The sequence below is a fragment of the Ailuropoda melanoleuca genome, chromosome 7, assembly GCF_002007445.2.
Source record: "Ailuropoda melanoleuca isolate Jingjing chromosome 7, ASM200744v2, whole genome shotgun sequence".
Classification (NCBI taxonomy): Eukaryota; Metazoa; Chordata; class Mammalia; order Carnivora; family Ursidae; genus Ailuropoda; species Ailuropoda melanoleuca.
Window position 1 is genome coordinate 50,786,356 of NC_048224.1, and position 19,782 is coordinate 50,806,137.

The 19,782-nt window shown below is 41.6% G+C and overlaps 1 protein-coding gene across 4 annotated transcripts in view; it reads right to left on the reverse strand.

The window, feature by feature from the left end:
* SCAI (suppressor of cancer cell invasion) overlaps positions 1-19,238 on the reverse strand; it is a 135,516-nt gene extending 116,278 nt beyond the window's left edge. The window contains exons 1-2 of one of the 4 annotated variants that reach the window (XM_002916332.4): positions 19,075-19,238; positions 18,331-18,375 (exon numbers count right to left, since the gene is read on the reverse strand). In XM_002916332.4, the coding sequence (XP_002916378.2) occupies positions 18,331-18,375; positions 19,075-19,127 (98 nt within the window). In that variant the 5' untranslated portion in view covers positions 19,128-19,238. The other 3 variants (XM_034664510.1, XM_034664511.1, XM_034664509.1) reach the window with 3 other exon arrangements.
* Positions 19,239-19,782: the final 544 nt, after the last annotated feature.

Here is a 19,782-nt window from a genome sequence, read left to right on the forward strand (position 1 = left end):
ATTTACTCCATCATTTCAGATTGCAACCTTTCTGCTGGTTATCCTTCCCCTCCCTTGTCTAGAAATAATAATGCCGATAATAGTAATAGTGATTAGCAGTAGTAATAAAGAGCCAACATTTTGTGACAGGCACTATCTAAACACTTGGTATATATACAGCACTGAAGGCTCACAACAACCCTATGAAGTAGATACCATTTTATACAAGAAACTGAGTTACAAAGAGAATGTTGCTTTCCAAGGTCACGTACCTCACCTGAATCATTCCAAAGTCACTGCTCATTATTAACATTCATACAACTTTCTACATTAGAAGGACATTAAGAATGGAGTTATCTGGGCAGGGATATTACTTCCAATTTTTGCTATTTTGTACTACTGTTTAAATAAAAAGACCCCTAATTTAGCAAATACATAAAATGAAAGCCTAGGAGATAAAAATCTGTAAGGGAAGAGGACACAGAATCTGTTTTTCTTCTTTTATGTTACTAACAGTGGTCTTGAAGGTGAAAAATGTCTTGTTTCTAAGTTGAAGCACTTTAATATATAGTAGGGTCTCTTCTCTAAGCTCTGGCAAAATGGAATAACAAGTCAGTCATCCCCTGTTGTATAACTTAGTGGTTTAAAACAACAGTCTTCAATTGCGCTTGTGAATCTGCAGTTGGGTAGGGTTTGGCAGGGACAGCTCTTCTCTGCTCTACGGGGGCACCCACTGGGGCTCTATGATGGGGATCTGGAGGATTAGGATCCACTTTTAGGACGGCTCGCTCACACAGCTGGCAAGCTGAGGCTAGATGTCAGCTGGGAGCTCAGCTGGGGCTGAGGGCCGGGAGCTTCACTTTCTCTCACACAGACTCTCACTTGAGCCCTCACAGCACAGCCTGGGAACTTGGATCCAAAAGTGAGTATCCCAAGAGGGGAAGGTAGAAGCACGTGGCATTTCTATGACCTAGCCCCATGAGTCACACGATTTTGCCCAAGCCATGCTCTACTGGTGGAGACGGTTACAAAGGCCTGCTCTGATTAAGAGACGGGGACACAAATCTCAACAGTAGATGGGAGGAGTGTCAAGGTCACAATGTGAGAATATGTGGAACGAACCTGGCTATTACCAGTATCTTTGGGAAACACATCTATCACACCAATGGAAGGTTATGTGTCAGTTTATATCAAAGGTGATTTTTTGTTAATAGTGTTTATTGGTTTTCATTAAGTAGACTTTTCCTGCAAAAAACAACAGGTAAAGTAAAGAAACTGAAAATGGGTAGCTCAGTTGGCTGAGTGTCTGTCTTCGGCTCAGGTCATGATCCTGGGATGGAGCCCCACATCAGCCCCTGCTCAGCAGGGGCCTGCTTCTCCCTCTCCCTCTGCCTTACGCTCCCCCTGCTTGTACTCTCTCTCTCTCTGGGTCAAATAAGTAAATAAAATCTTTCAAAAAAGAGAGAGTGATTGAAAACAATACCTGGAGCTTCTCCTCCTCTGCAATGAAATGAATTCAAAGGCCTACAAGTAATTATCTTCAGGGCCAAACAACAGAGAAAAAGAGAAGAAAAGATGGTTAGGTAGGTACTTCCCAGAATAAGAGAGTGACAAAGGAAGTAAAGTGAATAATCTCTCCCTAAAAATTAAAGATATTTGAGTTGAAAGAAACTTTTGACATCATTTAATTTATTGCCTTTATTCCAGCAACTACTAGAAAATTGAGCTCTACACATTTACCCTCCAGTGAAGGTTAGGGATACCTCTTATTTGTAATAAAATTCTAAATTCTAAAATGTGTAAATTTTTATTCATTCATTTAATTCTCTATTGTTACTGGCAGTAAAAACTCTTGAAAATGAAAAAGCATCAAACACTTTCAGTTAACAAGGTGAGGGAAAGCTTAGGCACCTGCATTCTCTTTCAAACGAGGGTTTATGGGCAGAGAGATCAACAGATTACCAAATGACTCTTGGAAAAAGGATGAATCAAACCCCTAGGGCATGTAGGGGGAAAAAAAAGAAAAGGAGTGACTAGAAACCAGCCAAAGCCCAGGGGATTTCATCAGCATGCTCTGGGATGCTCTTCACACACATCCTTACACAGACTCCATCCCTAAGCCACAGTTCCTTTCCACATAACAGGGCTAGAAAGAGCTCCAAAGAGATCTAATCCCGTGGTTTCCAACGTTTTCAGATAGAAGAACCTCTTTTTAAGACTAAAAAATTCTGTGGCCATCTATATGACAATTGTAGTTTTGTTATCTGGGTTTTTTTTTTATTAAGATTTTACTTATGTATTTGAGAGAGAGAGAGAGAGAACAAGTGAGAAAGAGAGAGAGAGCACGAGCAGCGGGAAGAGGCAGAGGGAGAGAGAGAAGCAGACTCCCCACTGAGCAGGGAGCCTTTCACAGGGCTTCATCCCAGGACCCTGGAATCATGACCTGAGCTGAAGACACTTAACTGACTGAGCCACCCAGGCACCCCTGGTATCTGGTTATTAAGAAAAATCAATAATGAGAGACAACTCACTAACACCTCCTCTAAATTCATTGGTATTTTGTTACAAGGGCATATAAAATATGTAATAGCAGGTATATGAGACATTTGATTTGGATAAAATTCTTAGGAAACATTGAAATACATGTCAGCTATTAATGACCATGTAAGTAAACCATATTTGAAAGACCGAGACTGAGGAATTGTATAGGACCTCCTTTTCTGGTATGTTACAGTAGAATTTCTCCTACTGTGCCTACTGCTGGATTCAGTAAAGAAGCTTTCACAATACAGATTCTAGAATTCTCTTATAAACTATTAAAAGCATTTCCCTTCTTTTAAACTTGTATCTCAATCACTTAAAACTGGTTTGAGACAATATAGATACATATTCCTATTTTTTAAGAAAGTAAGAAATCTCCTTATTTATTGATGACAATTTCATTATCACCAGCTAGGGGTCACCACAATAGATAAATGACTTGATTATTTATTGTTAGAAAGACAGGCTAATGGCAACTGCTCTAAATCTGAAGTCTTTTCTGGGGGGGCAGTTGTTCTCTAAAAATACATAGATAATGCTATAGTTTGGAATCGTCACAATAATTTAAAAATTCTGGGGCACCTGGCTGGCTCAGTCAAAAGAGCACATAACTCTTGATCTCAGGATTGTGAGTTCAAGCCCCATGTTGGGTGTAGAGATTACTTTAAAAAAATAAAATAAAATAAATAATAAATAAATAAATAAATAAAACTTTAGAAGTTCTGACTGCCACTTTGCAGGCTTTTTGAAAATCATGGGCCCCTCCATCCAGGAAGAATTCCTAGGATCCTGCCAAACAGGCAAATATGCTTCTGAGGCCCCGGGGAGGACATGGAGAGAGCTTGGGAGAAAGAAACCCAACTGCAAAACACGAATATAAAGAATGATGCCTAGCTTTAGTGTGAAATGTTTCCAAAACAGCTGCCAAGTTTATGAAAACACAAGCATTTCTCCTTTTATTTAGCTCACGGTGAAGATGGCCAATTCATGGCAGACTGCAACCATGAAGAGAACCCACGGCTAATTATGTAGGAACACTGACAAATTTAGGAGCACTCTGGCAAACTAGGGATGAAACAAAGTAAGGCCATAAAAAAGATGAAGCTTATGTATTAGTCAGAGTTCTTCTAAGAAACAGAACCAACAAGATGTGTGTGCGTGTGCATGTGTGTGTGAGCGTGTGTCTAGGTAGATAAATAATAAAGAATTGGATTACACAATTATGGAGGCCAAAAAGTCCCAAGATCTGCAGTCAACAAACTGGAGACCCCAGGAGAGCTGATGGTATGATTCTAGTTGCAGTCTGAAAGCCTGAGAACCAGGAAAGCTTATGGTTTAAGTTCCAGGCTAAGAGCCAGCACTCTGGAGACCCAAGCAGAGCAAGGTTTCAGCTCAAATCCAAAGCAAAAGAAGACTGATGTCCCAACTCAACCAGTCTAGCAGGGGGAGTTTCCTCTTATTCAGACTTTTTGTTCTTTTCAGGTCTTCAACTGATTGGATGAGGCCCACCCACATTGGGGAGGTCAATCTACTTTACTCCGTCTACCAATTCAACTGTTACTCTCATCTAGAAACATCCTGACACACACCCAGAATAACGTTTGACCAAATGTCTAAGCACCAGTCAAGCTGATACATAAAATTAACCATCACCACTCTTCCAAGACAGCCAAGAAGGGGTTGGAAAAAAGTTCAAAATCTAGTGACAGATACCAGGCAGAGGAAAACTGAATTTCACTGGGCAACGACCTTTTGGCTCTTGCCTTAATAAGAGTGAACATGAGCATGGACTACCTCCCAATCTATGGGACAAAAGACCAAGGACAGAGCAACGACTCTGAAGAGAAAAGCAAATGGTTAGAGATTCGGCTATTACGACAGGCACACATCACGGCCTGAAAGTCAGTTGTCCAGCAATGCCTTTAATCATGAGATAGCTGCTTCCAAAACACACACACACACACACACACACACACACACACACTCCCAGTGCCCATCAGAGACCTACCCAGAATGAAAGAAAGCTTAGCTAGAGACTGATCCCTTGGGTAAAATAGAGCCAGTGTCGAAAGAAAGGAGACACCCCCCCATCTCCCAAAATCACAGGCTTATATAACTCAGCCCTTGTGAAGCCAGGATAGTAAGTCAAGCTGTTGGCCAGGGCTGTAGTCATCTCAGGGCTCAACTAATGCAGGAGCCCATTCCAAGCTCACTCATGTGGTTGCTGGCAGGCTTCCTTCCTTACCATGTGGATCTCGCCATTGGCTGACGATCTTCACAACATGGCAAGTGGCTCTCGTCTGTCCAGGGCTGCCTCACATCATGGCAGCTAGTTTCCCTTACGGCAAGTGATTTGAGAGAGAGAGGGAAAGAGGACGCCCAAGACAAGCCGAAGTCTCCTGACGACCTGATCTGGGATGTGAGGTCTCATCACTTCCGCTGTTTTCTAGCCACTAGAAGGGAGTCACAAAGTCCAGCCCACACTCGAGAGGAGAATTAAGCTCCATCTCTTAAAGAAAGGAGGACCAATTTGTGGACAGATCTTTAAAACCACTACAGGGACTAGGAATTATTGAAGGAAAAAAAGTAGCCAGATAGTTATTAAGATATCAATGGATGTTTTATTCTCACTGTATTCCCTAGTCTCTAAGACAGTCCTAGCCTCAAGGGAGTTTTGTGTTTGTTTTCTGATAATGTGAGCTCCTTGAGGAGATGACGCTGAGGGAAGGATGGAAGAACAGTACCTTTGAGGGCAGAAAGGTAGAAACAAGAAGAAAAAAGGAATGAACTGCGGAGCCTGTGTGGCTCAGATGGTTAAGTGTCTGCCTTGGGCTCAGGTCATGATTTCCAGGTCCTGGGACTGAGCATCACATTGGGCTCCCGGCTCAGCACGGAGTCTGCTTCTCCCTCTCCCTCTGCCTCTCCTCCTGCTTGTGCTCTGTCTCTCTCTCTCAAATGAATGAATTTAAAAATCTTTAAAAAAAAAAAAAAGGAGTGAATTCTCTAGTAAGGGGAAGGACTTCTTCAGCACCCACAAAAAGAGGAGGCCTGCAACCCCGCTTCCCAGCAGTGCTGTAGATAAATGACAGGTCCTCGGAGGGAAATCGGTGTGTGCTGTACCTAGGAAAGCTGAAACTTCTATGCTGGAATCCCCATACCTAGCAAAAATTCATGTGCCTGAAGTTGGCCATAACTGTTAGAGCCACCAAACATCAAGGAACCATACTCTCTCAGACAACATTCTTACCAGTCACAGCCGTTATGGGCTGAAAATTTACCTTTCAGCCTTTGCTAACCTCCTCATAAGGCTCTCAGATTCTTAGACAACCCTAAAGAGGGATGGATGCCCATTCTTAGTCACTGAGATTGAATTTTTCATCAGTTTGGTGGATTGGTGGTGGGAAGGGCATGTGTCCCAAGGTTGGATTTAATTTCATGTGAAGGAATTAAAATATTGTAACATTTCTTGGTTATCTAATTTTGTAAAATAAAATTCGTACCTACTGGAGCACCTCAGTGGCTCAGTTGGTTGAGAATCCGACTCTGGGTTTGGACTCAGGTCATGATCTCAAGGTAGTGGGACTGAGCCCCACATCAGGCTCTGCTCAGTGCAACATCTGCTTGTCCCTCTTCCTCTCCCTCTGCCCCTCCCCCTGCTTGTGTGCCACCCCCAAATAAATAAATAAATAAATAAAATCTTTAAAAAAATTCATAGCCCTACTATATAGGCAATTAACTTACTAATTTACAACTCATTAATCGTGGTAGTTTCTTTTGTGTGCCACCCCCAAATAAATAAATAAATAAATAAATAAATAAAATCTTTAAAAAAATTCATAGCCCTACTATATAGGCAATTAACTTACTAATTTACAACTCATTAATCGTGGTAGTTTCTTTTTTTTTTTTTTAAGATTTTTTTTATTTATTTGCCAGAGAGAGAGAGAGAGAAAGAGAGCACAAGCAGGAGCTGCAGGCAGAAGAAGCAGGCTCCCCACTGAGCAAGGAGCCTCATGCGGAACTGGATCCCAGAACTCCGAGATCGTGACCTGAGCCAAAGGCAAACACTTAACCGACTGAGCCACCCAGGCATCCCTAATCTTGGTAGCTTCAAAGAAAGTTCTAAACAGATTACTCCATCAAAACATCAAGGTTTTTCCATTAGTAATATATTACCCACAATTTTTTCCAGGCTATACTCTTCTAGAGAATATATAAAACATTAAGCAATTAGTTATATATATCCATGTATTTCTGCCTGGGATTCCCCACCCCCCGCCCAACCCAGAAAAATCCTGGCCTTGTGGGAAACCCATCCACTTAGGTTAGGGATCCATAATTTCCATAAAGAAGAAAAAATCAATTCTATCACCTAGTAACTTGATCTCTCAATTGATCCAGCCATACTCAGCATCATAGATTACCTGTATTTCAGGATCTTAACCTAAAATATAACTCCCAACTGTATGCTACTCAACATTTATCATAAATGTAAATACTAAATTTTATAAATATATTTATGAAGGATTATTGAAAAACATAATATATAATCCATTCCTCTAGATTCACTGCTTTCAAAAAACTTTTAGGTTGTGCAGTCCTTTCTTTCAAATAGAGTCTCGGGATATAAACAGATAGAAACAGAGTGATGCCAGAAGAAACAGGTCTGTTTGGAGAATGGCCAATTCTAGGTCTGAGCAGGAAACATACAAGATGGGACTGGAATACCTTGTCTAAGCAGGAAGCAAGGAAGCTATCAAAGTTTACTGGAGTTGTGTCAAAGACCCAGGAGCCAATTTAAAGAGGATTCCACTGGGTAAAGCTAAGTCAATGTGAACATCAATAAGAAAAATAATCATAATGGACTGAAATTTATCAAATATGTTCAAATCTATGAGTTGATAATATTTTTTATGAAACAAAAAAGAAAGCAAGCAAGCCAGTTGCCTTTGGAGTTTGCTAGAAAACAAACTCATACTGAAATATGGTAAGGGAAAAAAAAGTGGGGGACAAAGAAGCATTTATCCTGCTTTTCCTTTTACTCACTGCACTTAAGGAAAATCAAATAGTCAATGAACGGAAGGAGAACGGATCAGTTGCCAGGGAGCAGGGATGCAAGGAGGAGGTGATTGCAACAGGATTGCACAAGAGAGTTTTTTGAGGCAACGGCAATGTTCTATACTCTGTCTGCAGTGGTGCTTATATGAATCTACACATGTTCAAATTTCATGGAATTGCACACATAAAAAACAATTCCACTATGTTAATTACAAAAATAAAATTTAAAAAATTTTAGAGTCAACAGGGAAACTTCTCTTTATAGAAGTAATCTAGCTAATAATGAAGAAAAAATGAGAGAATCAGAATGGGACCATCTATAACCCCAAATGAGATTATAAATATAGACACTGTTTACTATGGGTTCCTAACATCAAAAAATGAGGAGCCTTGATGGCAGTACACACCATTCCTACGAAGTATTCTCTCCAAAATAAATAAAAAATAAAATAAACCTGAAATCATCAAATGTCTAGAACTAGTTGTAACTACCATTTTATAAGACATACAGGGAATAGAGAAACATGCTAAATGATACCATGGGGATAGAGCCAGCAAAATTCAGACTACGGAAAAACTGGTCAGTGGCTGCCAAGTAGTCAGTGGGGGCAGAAGGGAATTTTGGGGAGTGATGGAACTGTTCTAGACCATGACTGCAGTGGTGGGTAAGCAACTGTATGCATTTGTCAAAATTCATAAAACTGTATGCTAAAATAGATAAATTTTATTGTATATAAATCATACCTCAACTTTTTAAGAAATTAAAAATTCAGATTGTGGGAAACTTTTTTAAAAATATTTTATTTATTTATTTGTCAGAGAAAGAGAGAAAGAGAAAGCACAAACAGGGGGAGCGGCTGAGCAGGGAGTCCGATGTGGTACTCGATCCCAGGATGCTTAAACGACTGAGCCACCCAGGCGTCCCAGATTGTGGAAACTCTTAATAACAAACATACTTCCTTCCACAAATAAACAGCATGGGGAAAAGAGTGGGAAAACTACAGACTTAAAAGACCTTGAGATCTAATCAACAAATTGCAAGCTACAAACCTGACCTGAATCCTGATTTGAACATTTTATTTCTATTTATTTTTTGTAAAGATCTATTTATTGGGGGGGGAGGGGCAAAAGGAGAGAGGAGAGAGAAAATCTCAAGCAGACTCCCCGCTGAGCACAGAGCCCAACATGGGGCTCGATCTCATGACCCAAACCGAAATCAAGAGTTGGATGTGTAACCGACTGAGCCACTCACACACCCTGAACAGACATTTTAAAAAACAGTTAGCCAAATGTGGAAATCTGAACACTGACAAGATATTTGATGGTACTAGGGGAATACTGTTAATTTTTAAGTTATTGTCAATGGTATCATGGTAATGAGTTTTAAAAGAGTCCTTATCTTTCAACAACACATACTACCATATTTAGAGATGAATACCATGTATGGCATAGGCTTCAGTTAGAGTAGGAGGGTATATAAATGAAACAGGATTCAACTGATAATTATTGAAGCTGGAAGAACAATTTAAGTTCACTGTAGCATTCTAATATTGTCTGTATTTGAAATTTTCCATACTAAAAACACAGATACAGACAGACAAACAGACTAAGTAGAGCCTCAGAGGCTAGGCTGTTTAACTTTCTTCTGCCTCCTCTCACCCTCTAGGGAGCCCTTGAATTAGTCCCAGTGAATCTTTGGGCTCATTTTTTAACACCCTTAAAAAAAAAATCACTGCTTGAGCCAGTCTAGGTTTTATTCTTGAGTCAAATATTACCATGAAAATGCTTACCACTTTGTCCATATCTTGGGCCCTGTAAAATCTGTTTTTGCAGAACTGCATTTTGGTATGTCCTAGGTTTTCACTGACACATGCTATAAGGAACGGCTTTACCGAAACCACTGCATTTCTGTAGGGATGTTACTAAGGCAAACACTATCACACACAAACTTTTCTAGCGGATATTCCTGTGTTTCAGTGTAAACTGGAATATGTTCACCCGGTTTCCAGAATCTGTTCCCTCACCACAGAGTATGGGGATCTCTCTCCCAGAGGTAAACGTGACTTGTTTGATGACTATACACAGAAAGACTGCAATGGACAGATAATCCTGCAAAGAAAGACAGAACATGCCAAAAACAGAAAGCAGTCTGGTGTATTTCCACACCATGTTATTATAATGCTCTACTCTTCCTCACATTTCGCTCAAGATGGTCTCCCTCGGTTATTTCGTTCATTTGCATAACTTGGATAACTATTTACTGCTGACTTCCAACTCTGTATCTGAAGCCCTACTGCCTTCTCAGCTCCAGACCCATGTTTCCACCAGCCTGGTGAGAGATGATGAACTCTCTATATAGTCAAAATAAACTCATAATCTTACCCTTCCAAATTTGCTTCTGTCTCTGCTGTCTCGATTAAAAGTGTTGCCATCCGACCTATCATTCAAGCTAAATATACTGTGAAGAAAAGGAGAAGGGAAGCCATAGACTGGGGGAAAATATCTGCAAAACATTCGTTTCCTGAATAAAGAACCCTTATAACTGTATACAGAGACAAATGACTGATAAAAAATAGACAAAAGATTTGAAAAGAAACCTCACAAAAGAAGTTTTATGAAGGGCAAATAAATACATTATAAGATGCTCAACGTGATCAAATTAAAGGCAAATTAAAAACATAATGATATATACCACTATACAGCCCTAGAATGGCAAGCAATGGTGAAGGTTTCAAGGGTATACACGTGTGTCAGAACTTATCAAACTGTACACTTTAAATACGTGTGCCTTATTGTATGCCATTATACCTTGAAAAAGCTTTTTAAAAGAAGAAGAATGGCAATACCAAATATTGGCAAGGATACGGAGCACGTGGAATCCCAAACATTGCTGGCGGGAATGCAAAATGGTACAGCTGCTTTGGAAAACAGTCTGGCAATTTCTTAAAAAGTTAAACATACACTTACCATAAGACCCAGCAAGTCCACTCGTAGGCTTCTATCTACTCAAGAGAAATGAAAACATATCTGTATGCCCAAAGACTTAACTCAAATGTTCTTTAACAGACGCATTCATACTAGCCAAAAACCACAAGCAAGCCAAATGGCTGTCAACTGGTGAATGCATAAACAAATTATGGTAAAATCACACAATGTAAAAACATGCATACATTGCTCCTCAGCAATAAGAAGAAACTAACTACAGTTATGAACAAGAGCAGGGATGAATCTCAACAGCGTTACGCCAAGTGGAAGCCTAGACACAGGAGACTATCTAATGAATGATTTACTTATATGAGATTCTAGAAAAAACAAAGCTATCATAATAGGGAAAAAAAATCAGTGGTTCCCAAAATCATGCCTGCAAGGCAACAGGAACAAATGTGGGGGTGGGGAGGGCAGCAATGGCGATGTTCAAGATCATAATTACAAGTGGGTGATTATACAACTGTATACATTTATCAAAACCCATCAAATTGCATACTTAAAATTGGTACACTTTTTTTTAACACTAATAATACCTCAATCAACATGTGTTGTAAAAAGACTAGAAGGAAAAGCAAAATAAAAATATTTAAACTAATGACAGCCACAGGTATCATTTATTAAATACTTAATGCATGTCAGGTAACTTATCATGTACTTTACATTCATTACTTCAATGAATCTATTGTTTAAGTAGACAAAAATCTCTGCACTCATACAGTTTATATGCTACTAGAGGGGGGCAATAATCCTCCAAGGGAAGTACTGTCAACACCTGCTTTTTGCAAAAGGGCAAACAGGTTCAGAAATTAAATCCACACTTTGTTCTTGAGCCCAAAGGCAGTATTTGGAAGAGCTGGGAGTCTACTCTGGTCCAGGATTTCTCGACTGCAGCATCACTGACAATTTGAGCTGAATAATTCTTCGATGTGGGAGGCCACTCTACACACCGTGGGATGTTCAGCAGCATTTCCGGCCTCACCCACTAGATGCCCTTAGTTGTGAAAACCAAGAATGTCTCCAGACATTGCCAAATGCTCCCGGGAGGCCAAACTGCCCCTTTTTGAGAATCACTGCTTAATCTCTAAAAACTGACACCACGCCCCAAACTATTAAAGACACCTTTCTTTCCACACCTGACACTGCCCTGGTTCAGGTCCTGAATTCAATTCACTTAAGACCTCATCATTAGTCAGTCCATCCAGGGTCTACTCTGTCATTTCAATAGTCACACTACGGCCAAAGTAACCTCCTAAAAACCTCCAGGGCCTAGATGAAATGTCTGTGGAAAGTGCCCTCACTACCAGTATGCACAATTACTATAAACCCTTTGTATACATAGTCATTACACTGTCCCATTGTTTGGGTCTGCCTTCTCCATTACTACGTGAGTTTTACCCCAGCAAGGGCCAAACCTTACTCGTGTCATATCCCTGGGACCCAGGACTAGAGAGCATTTAGATGTTTTTAGAATTCAAATGTAATTTAGACAAATTACATATACCATCGAAATGCTTATATCTCTTTGCTTTAAACACATCGCTAAAAAAAAGCTCCCAAATCATACAGTAAAGCTTTAATCAACATGAATCCTATCCAGACAAACGGGTCTTGTTCCTGACAGGATCTGAGGATACTCTCATAACCAAAACATTATTAAGCAGACATGTTGAAGTCTTCAGAATTTTCCAAAACCATGTAGAGATCAAATTTCCTAATCTTAAAACTCCTTTCAGTCTAGTACAGTTTATCAGGGTCCTTAAATAGTGTCACAGAATTTTGGACCACTGAAGCCTCAACCTACACTAACGTCCTCTTGCTACCAATTCATTTACTGGTTCACTATAGTTTTATTGAGCACCGACTCAGTGCTAGGGATACAAAGATGTACTAAGATAAAGAAAAGTTTTAGTGAGGAAAAAAATACAGGAAGAATTAATAAGAGTAGTGTATGAAATGCTTATCTCAAATTATCTTAGTTCCTCTTAAACATTATTATAGCTTGGTGTGTACTAGGAATGTTCTCCAAAGATAACAGGGGTGGGGGGAGCGCAGGGCGGGGGAATGTTGGGTTCGATAGGTGATGGGGATGAAGGAGTCCCCTTGTGATGAGCACCGGGTATTGTATGTAAGTGTTGAACCACTATTCTACACCTGAAACTAATATTACACTATATGTTAACTAGCTGGAATTTTTTTTTTAAAGATTTATTTACTTATTTGACAGAGAGAGAGAGACAGCCAGAGAGAGAGGGAACACAAGCAGGGGGAGTGGGAGAGGAAGAAGCAGGCTCCCAGCGGAGGAGCCTGATGTGGGACTCGATCCCACAACGCTGGGATCACGCCCTGAGCCTAAGGCAGACGCCCAACGACTGAGCCACTCAGGCGCCCCAACTAGCTGGAATTTAAACAAAAACTTAAGGAAAAAAAATTCAGCCACTAACTAATGTCTATCAAAAAGAATGACTTCACAGCAACTATCCTAAAATACAAATGACACTTTTGGCAACCGTTTTCCCAACTGTAATAGGATATATAGCATAATAGTCAACAACTCTACACAGCAGGCCAACTCAAGGGATGCTTAAGACCAAATTCAACAATTAATTCATCTTGAAGTGTTCATCAGGAAGTCATTCCATTTGATATTGAAAATTTTTATGACCAAAGTATGCAACTGATAATAACAGCTATAAAAAATTTTTGGCTATGATCATTACATCCCTTCTTTACAATCCATCTTTAGGGCCTTAACTAGTCATTTTGTATGCTATTTTTAGAGCAATTCCAGAACTGCTTTCTCAGGAAAATCATGGTCTTTCCCACAGGACCTCTTCAGTGATATATGTATGCTGGCTGTCCATTCAGGTCCAAATCCTGACTTGATCAGGGTTTGACCTAATCAGATATGCAAAATACATGTTCTCGTGATTCTCGACTAAGAATAAAAAGCCTAAACTCATTGCTGCCTGATGCTTACTAAAACTTGGTTACAAGAAGTAATATTCGGAAACCCATGCTGGGGACTCCCAGCAGCAGCAAATCTGAACCCTTAAGTGTCAAACACCCAAAGGAAGGAAAGGCGCCTCAAGGAGAGACCTACTGTTAAAGGAGCATCCCAAGAATTGAGAGTGAAGGACAATTTCATCTTTCTCACGATATGTTCTCTCACACAGCTCTCAAACTTGTTGGTCGTAGGAGCCCCTTAACAACTCTTGAAAACTATCTTTGTGAGTATACCCATCGATATTTATATTAGATTGTGCAAGAAAAATTTTAATCACAGTAATACAGAAACAAACATTCCATTAGCCCTCAGAAGTGAAATCACTCCTAATTGTAGCCTCAGAAAACTCCACTGTGAATGAGAGTGGATAATAGGAAAAATGCAGGTAAAGTCTCAGTATTATTAAGAAAATAGTTTTAGGGGCGCCTGGCTGGCTCAGTGAGAAGAGCATGTGACTCTTAATCTTGGGATTGTAAATTCAAGGCCCATGCTGGGTGGAGAGATTACTAAAAAAAATAAATAAACTTAAAAAAAACAAAGACAATAAAAAACTTTTTTTAATTAAAAGAAGGAAATAACATTCATAGAGAAGTATTTAAGGACACATTCATTCAATAATTCAACCAGCTGTTTTCTAAGTGCCAGGCACTCGTCTAGATGCTGGGAATAAAGAGAATCCCTGCAGCTTCTTCATCCCTGTTTATCTCTGAACCAAGTCAAGTCATCGGGGAGCTGTATACTTACACACTGATTTAGCTCTTTGGAGAATGTTCATTGGCATTACATGAACCTGGATTGATGAGCATTATAAGAAGCAATCTTTAAACACTCACTACTATGTTTATTATTGGGATTCCCCACCACACACACACATAATCACAGGGTCCCCACCACGAAGACCAGTGAGAAAAATTTTTCTCAGATCTAACAATCAAGGGGCACCTGGGTGGCTCAGTCGGTTAAGCGTCTGCCTTCAGCTCAGGTCATGACCTCAGGGTCCTGGGATCGAGGCCTGCATGGGGGGGGGGGGTCTCTGCTCAGCGGGGAGCCTGCTTCTCCCTCTCCCTCTGCCTCCTGCTCCCCTTGCCTGTGCTCTCTCTCTCTGTCAAGTAAATAAAATCTTAAAAAAACCCAAAGAACGATCTTACAATCAAAAAAAGTTGTACTTCTCTTAAACAACATGCGTTTGGGGGCACCTGGGAGGCTCAGTCAGTTAAGTGTCTGCCTTTGGCTCAGGTCAGGATCCCAGGGTCCTGGGATCCAGCCCTACATGGGGCTCCCTGCTCAGTGGGGAGTCTGCTTCTCCCTCTGCCCCTCCCCCGCTCGTGCTCTCTCCCTCTCTCTCTCAAATAAATAAAATCTTAAAAAAAGAAAAACCACATGTGTTTGATTTTCTAAACACCATGAATCTGGAAGTTGAGCTTTATTTTCTTCTTTGCTTTGTTTGAGAAAACTCAAAGCCAAATACGGAACCCATCTTTAGTAACTGTACAGTATTTTCTAGTCTACATACTAACTTTGCCACTGGTTTATTATTCTTCACTCATTTCTTCTTTGCCTTAATACCTTATTTTTAATCCTTTAGCCTGTATACATTTAGAAAAGAGGTGGGAAATGAAGGGTATTTGAAGGCTGCTTTTTCAACATAAAATTGAGTGTATAACTCTCTGTGTACCAGGCACTATATATACTAAGCACTTTACAACCCTCTAAGGGTTGGACTTCTCTTTTTAATTATTCTTTTAAAAAATTTTTTTAAAGAATTTATTTATTTATTTGAGAGAGAAAGAGAGAGAGCACAAGCAGGGGGAGCAACACAGGGAAAGGGAGAAGCAGACTCCCACTAAGCAGGGAGCCTGACTTGTTTTTAAATTTTTTTTTAAGTAAGCTCTATACCCAACTTGGGGCTTGAACTCACAACTCTGAGATCAAGAGTTGCCTGCTCTACCAAATGAGACAGCCAGGTGCCCCAGGGTTGAACTCTTATTATTTCCATATACAGCTGAGGGAACTAAGGCTCAGGGAGGTTTATTAACTTACATATGATCTCACAACTTATCTGTGACAGAGCTAGGATTCAAATGCAGCCCAAAGCATTATATACCAGCTATCATAAGAGCAGATAGGTGAAGGAGAGGGTGGGAAAGTCCACACACAGGATGTGACATTTGAGCTAAGAGTCTTAAAGGAGGAAGCTTGCCAAGGAACAAGGAGAAAGTATTCCAGAGAGAAAGAGAAATCATGTGCAAAAACCCAAAGCAAAGAGAGAACATAAGTTCTGGGAACAGCAAAAAGAACATAGTTACATTTAGCAATTCAACCATTGTGCAGGATTCACCAGAAAGTTAAGTCATTTAATATTAGACATTTAATAGGTCCATTATTGAGAATTTTCATGGTCATGTATTAAACTGTCACTGGAAAGACAAGCAGAAGAGAAATAAAGGCAGTCACTTTTTTTGGTGGGGGCAAAAGACAGAGAGAGAGGGAGAACAGGGGCAGAGGGAGGAGAGAGAGAATTCCAAGCAAGCTCCACGCTCAGTGCAGGGCCCAACGCAGGGGCTCGATCCCACAACCGTGAGATCATGAAAGGAGCTAAAAAAAAGAGCTGGGTGCTCAACCAACTGAACTACCCAGACACCCCAAAGGTAGTCTCTTTTTATCGTTAAGCTAAAAAGTCTGAATTATGTTCAATAAGCAATGGGGAACCACAGAAGGATTGAAGCAGGAGAATTACAAGACTAACGTGCACAGCATGATGAATGAATTACGGATTTGAGGTAGAGAACGCAGTCAGGAGGCCACAGCAAGAGACTGCCAGCAGGATAATGACAATTAAAATCTGTCCAAAAAAAACATGTCATGTAACCCATATATATAATTTTTAATTTTTGAATAGCCATGTTAGAAAAGTAAAAAGAAAAAAAAGTGAAAAGTAATTTTAGTAGTACTTTTATATAATTCAATATGTCTAAAATATTATTTCATCATACAATCAATATAAAAATTAGTAATAAGAAATTTTACATTCTTTTCTTCATACTAACTGGAAATCTGATGTGTATTTTTACTTTGAGCACATCTTCTTTGGACATTAAATTTTCACTGGAAATATCTGATCTGTATATAGATTTCATAAAACTTACAGATGAAAAAGTAGATTCACATACCCAAATTTTTCCAAACATACTTGAATATTTTCCAGTGAGTCAAGTACCAGTTTTTTAATTTAGTTAATTACAATTAATAAAATTTAAAATTCAGTTCCTCAGCTATGCCAGCCGTATTTCAAGTGCTTTATGGCCATATATGGCTACCATATTGAACAATACAAACCAAGAATGACAAAGGACCTTTGGCTGGTAGCACTTCTGTCATCAGCACTTCCTATCTACTTACTGTTGAGGTATTCCGCGTACTAACATCAGTAACTTACCAAGTACTAACTATGACAGTGGTCCTACTGGTGGTCCTCACTACTGTAGCTTACTTTCTCTCTAGACCACTGCCTACATCTGTGCAGAAGAAATATTCTCATGACCACACAGAATTGCTATACAGTATCTGACATGTGAAACGCACATAAAAATGTTTATGGGATGGATATATGCTCTTCATCACTCAAGTAGTAAGTCACTTGTTTGCAAACTCCTTAGCCCTGTTTCTATTTCCCTATGGTTTGATTTGTTAGACTCTATGTACTAAGTATGACGATAAAAGAAAAGGCAGTAAGAAAAATCTATTTTCACTCTATCTTTATTAGAGGCATTATAGTATAAAGGGTAAGAGCTTAAGCTCTGGAGTCAGACTGCCTGGATTCAGATGTGGGTTCCATTATTTATTAGACGAGTGATCTTGGCCTCTCTGTGCCTCAGTTCCCTCTTCTGCAAAATAGTGATAAGAGTACACACTTCCTGGGGTGCCTGGGTGGCTCAGTTGTTGGGTGTCTGCCTTTGGCTCAGGGCATGATCCCGGCGTTCTGGGATTGAGCCCCGCATCAGGCTCCTCTACTAGGAGCCTGCTTCTTCCTCTCCCACTCCCCCTGCTTGTGTTCCCTCTCTCGCTGTCTCTCTCTCTTTCTCTCTGTCAAATAAATAAATAAAATCTTAAAAAAAAAAAGAGTACACACTTCCTTGGGGTGCTTGGAGATTACAAAAGATAATACATACAAAGCACCTGCAGATGGTACTTGGCACATAGCAGATGTTCAATAAGCATCAGCTTTTAATACATTTTATTTATTTCTTAAAGTAAGCTCTATGCCCAAAGTGGGGCTCGAACTCACTACTCTGAGACCAAGAGTCGCACACTCTACCAACTAAGCCAACCAGATGCCCCAACATTAGTTTTGTTTTGAAGATTTTATTTTTAAGTAATATCTACACCCAATGTGGGACTCGAACTCACAACCCTAAGATCGAGCCACATGCTCCACGAAATGAGCCAGCCCCTCGCCCCACCCCAACACTAGCTTTTTAGAAGTTGAAATTATAGCTAAAGTAAAAAACTAGAATTTCTCAGTTACCCACGTCTCTTTCCCATATAACCTTACACACACACACACACACACACACACACACACGGTACAGGTAGTACTTTGAACTCCTCAAAAGAAAAATTTTGCATGTAGTTATATTCATTACGAAAGGAGCTAAATAAAAAACTTCATCTACTGACAGTGTATAACTATGCAGTATGGCATAGGTGTAGCCAAGCAAATGGAAAAACACGAAGCAAAATAGGAAGGCATTTTGCCTTACCTGCTTTTCCGTTTTCGAGGTGGTTTCTCCACCGTGCCAGTCAGTCTACAAACCAAACAAATAAGACGGTAACTAAAAGTAACAGGTAAGAACACATCTCCTGGCCCTACTGTGCCAGTCAAAAACTCAGTGTACCACCCTTCTAGGACTATAGGCTGGCTAAACTCATACCTGACCTTACAAACGCCTTATGCTCTGTTTCCCCTATTTACCAAGACCAGGCAATCCTGGGACTCACGGTTCCCCTAATGTCTGCTTTGCCCAAACCCCGCTCTCCCTGCTGGTCCCTCACTCCATCCTCAGCTCCTATTCGTCACAGCCCCGCTCCCCAAAACCACCCACCTCCACCTACTCATTGTCTGCCTCGTCACCCCCGCCAAGCCCCTCCGGCCTCCCCTTTCCCGTGCCCACCCCCNGAGCCCCGCCTCCAGGCCCCGCGCCCCCCGCATTCCACGGCCCGTCCACGGGGCGCGCGCGCCCTGCCCCTCCGGCCCGGCGCCCCCAGCCTCACCCCTCGGCGTCCCTTCCTCCCTCACACGCCCCTCATCCGACCTCGAGGATGCGATCGCCGCCCAGCCCACTCCCTCGCCCCTGGACGCCCCCAAATCCCCCCTCAGCCTGAACCCTCCGCCCCTCCCGTCTCGGAGCCCCGAATGCTTCACGGCCCCGAGCCGCTGCCCCTGGGCCCGCTCCCGCGCCCCCAGCCCATCCCCAGCCCCGACCTCGACCCAGCTCCTGCCCCACCTGGGGGCCAGGCGACTCCGGGGCTGCTGGGGCTGCCGGGCTCCTCTGACCATCCGGCTCCTGCTCCGCCGTGGGAGCTGCTCCGGCAGCCGCAGGGCTCGCTCGGGAAGCTGAGGCGGCGGAGGCTGGAGTAGGCGGAGAGGCGGGAGGAGGGCCTCGCGCCTCTGCCTGGCATGCCGCGGGGCCCGCCTCCTCCGCGCCTGTCCCCGACTCCCATTGGCTAGAGGCGCAGTGTGGCCGAAAGCCTGGCAGTCGATTGGACGTTCGGGCCGTCACATCCCGCCACCTAGGTTTGGTTGAGACTGCAGGTGGCGGCGGAGGTGCTTTAGAGACAGCTAGCTGGACAGGGGAGACCTAAGCGCCACCGTGCGCTGGAAAGTAGAAACTGCATCTCAGGCACCAGACACCTGCCGGCAGGTTCTCCTGGCTCTGCGTCCTGCATTCCACACACCTGCTGGCGCCCCCCAACACTGCACCACGCCAGGACCAACAACCAAGCACCGCAATTTCCCAAACTCTGGCAGGTGCGACAGTGAAGTAACTCTCCAGAACGAGCTTCATTTTGAACCACCTCGATGCAGTCCCTGACTCTACATCACGCTGAAATGGTCTCAGCTCACAGATATCCTTTAGAGAGGATCCAGCAAGAAAACTGCAAGAATCTACCAAAATAAAGCATGTTTCAGATGCTCAGTCCTCTGCAGAAAA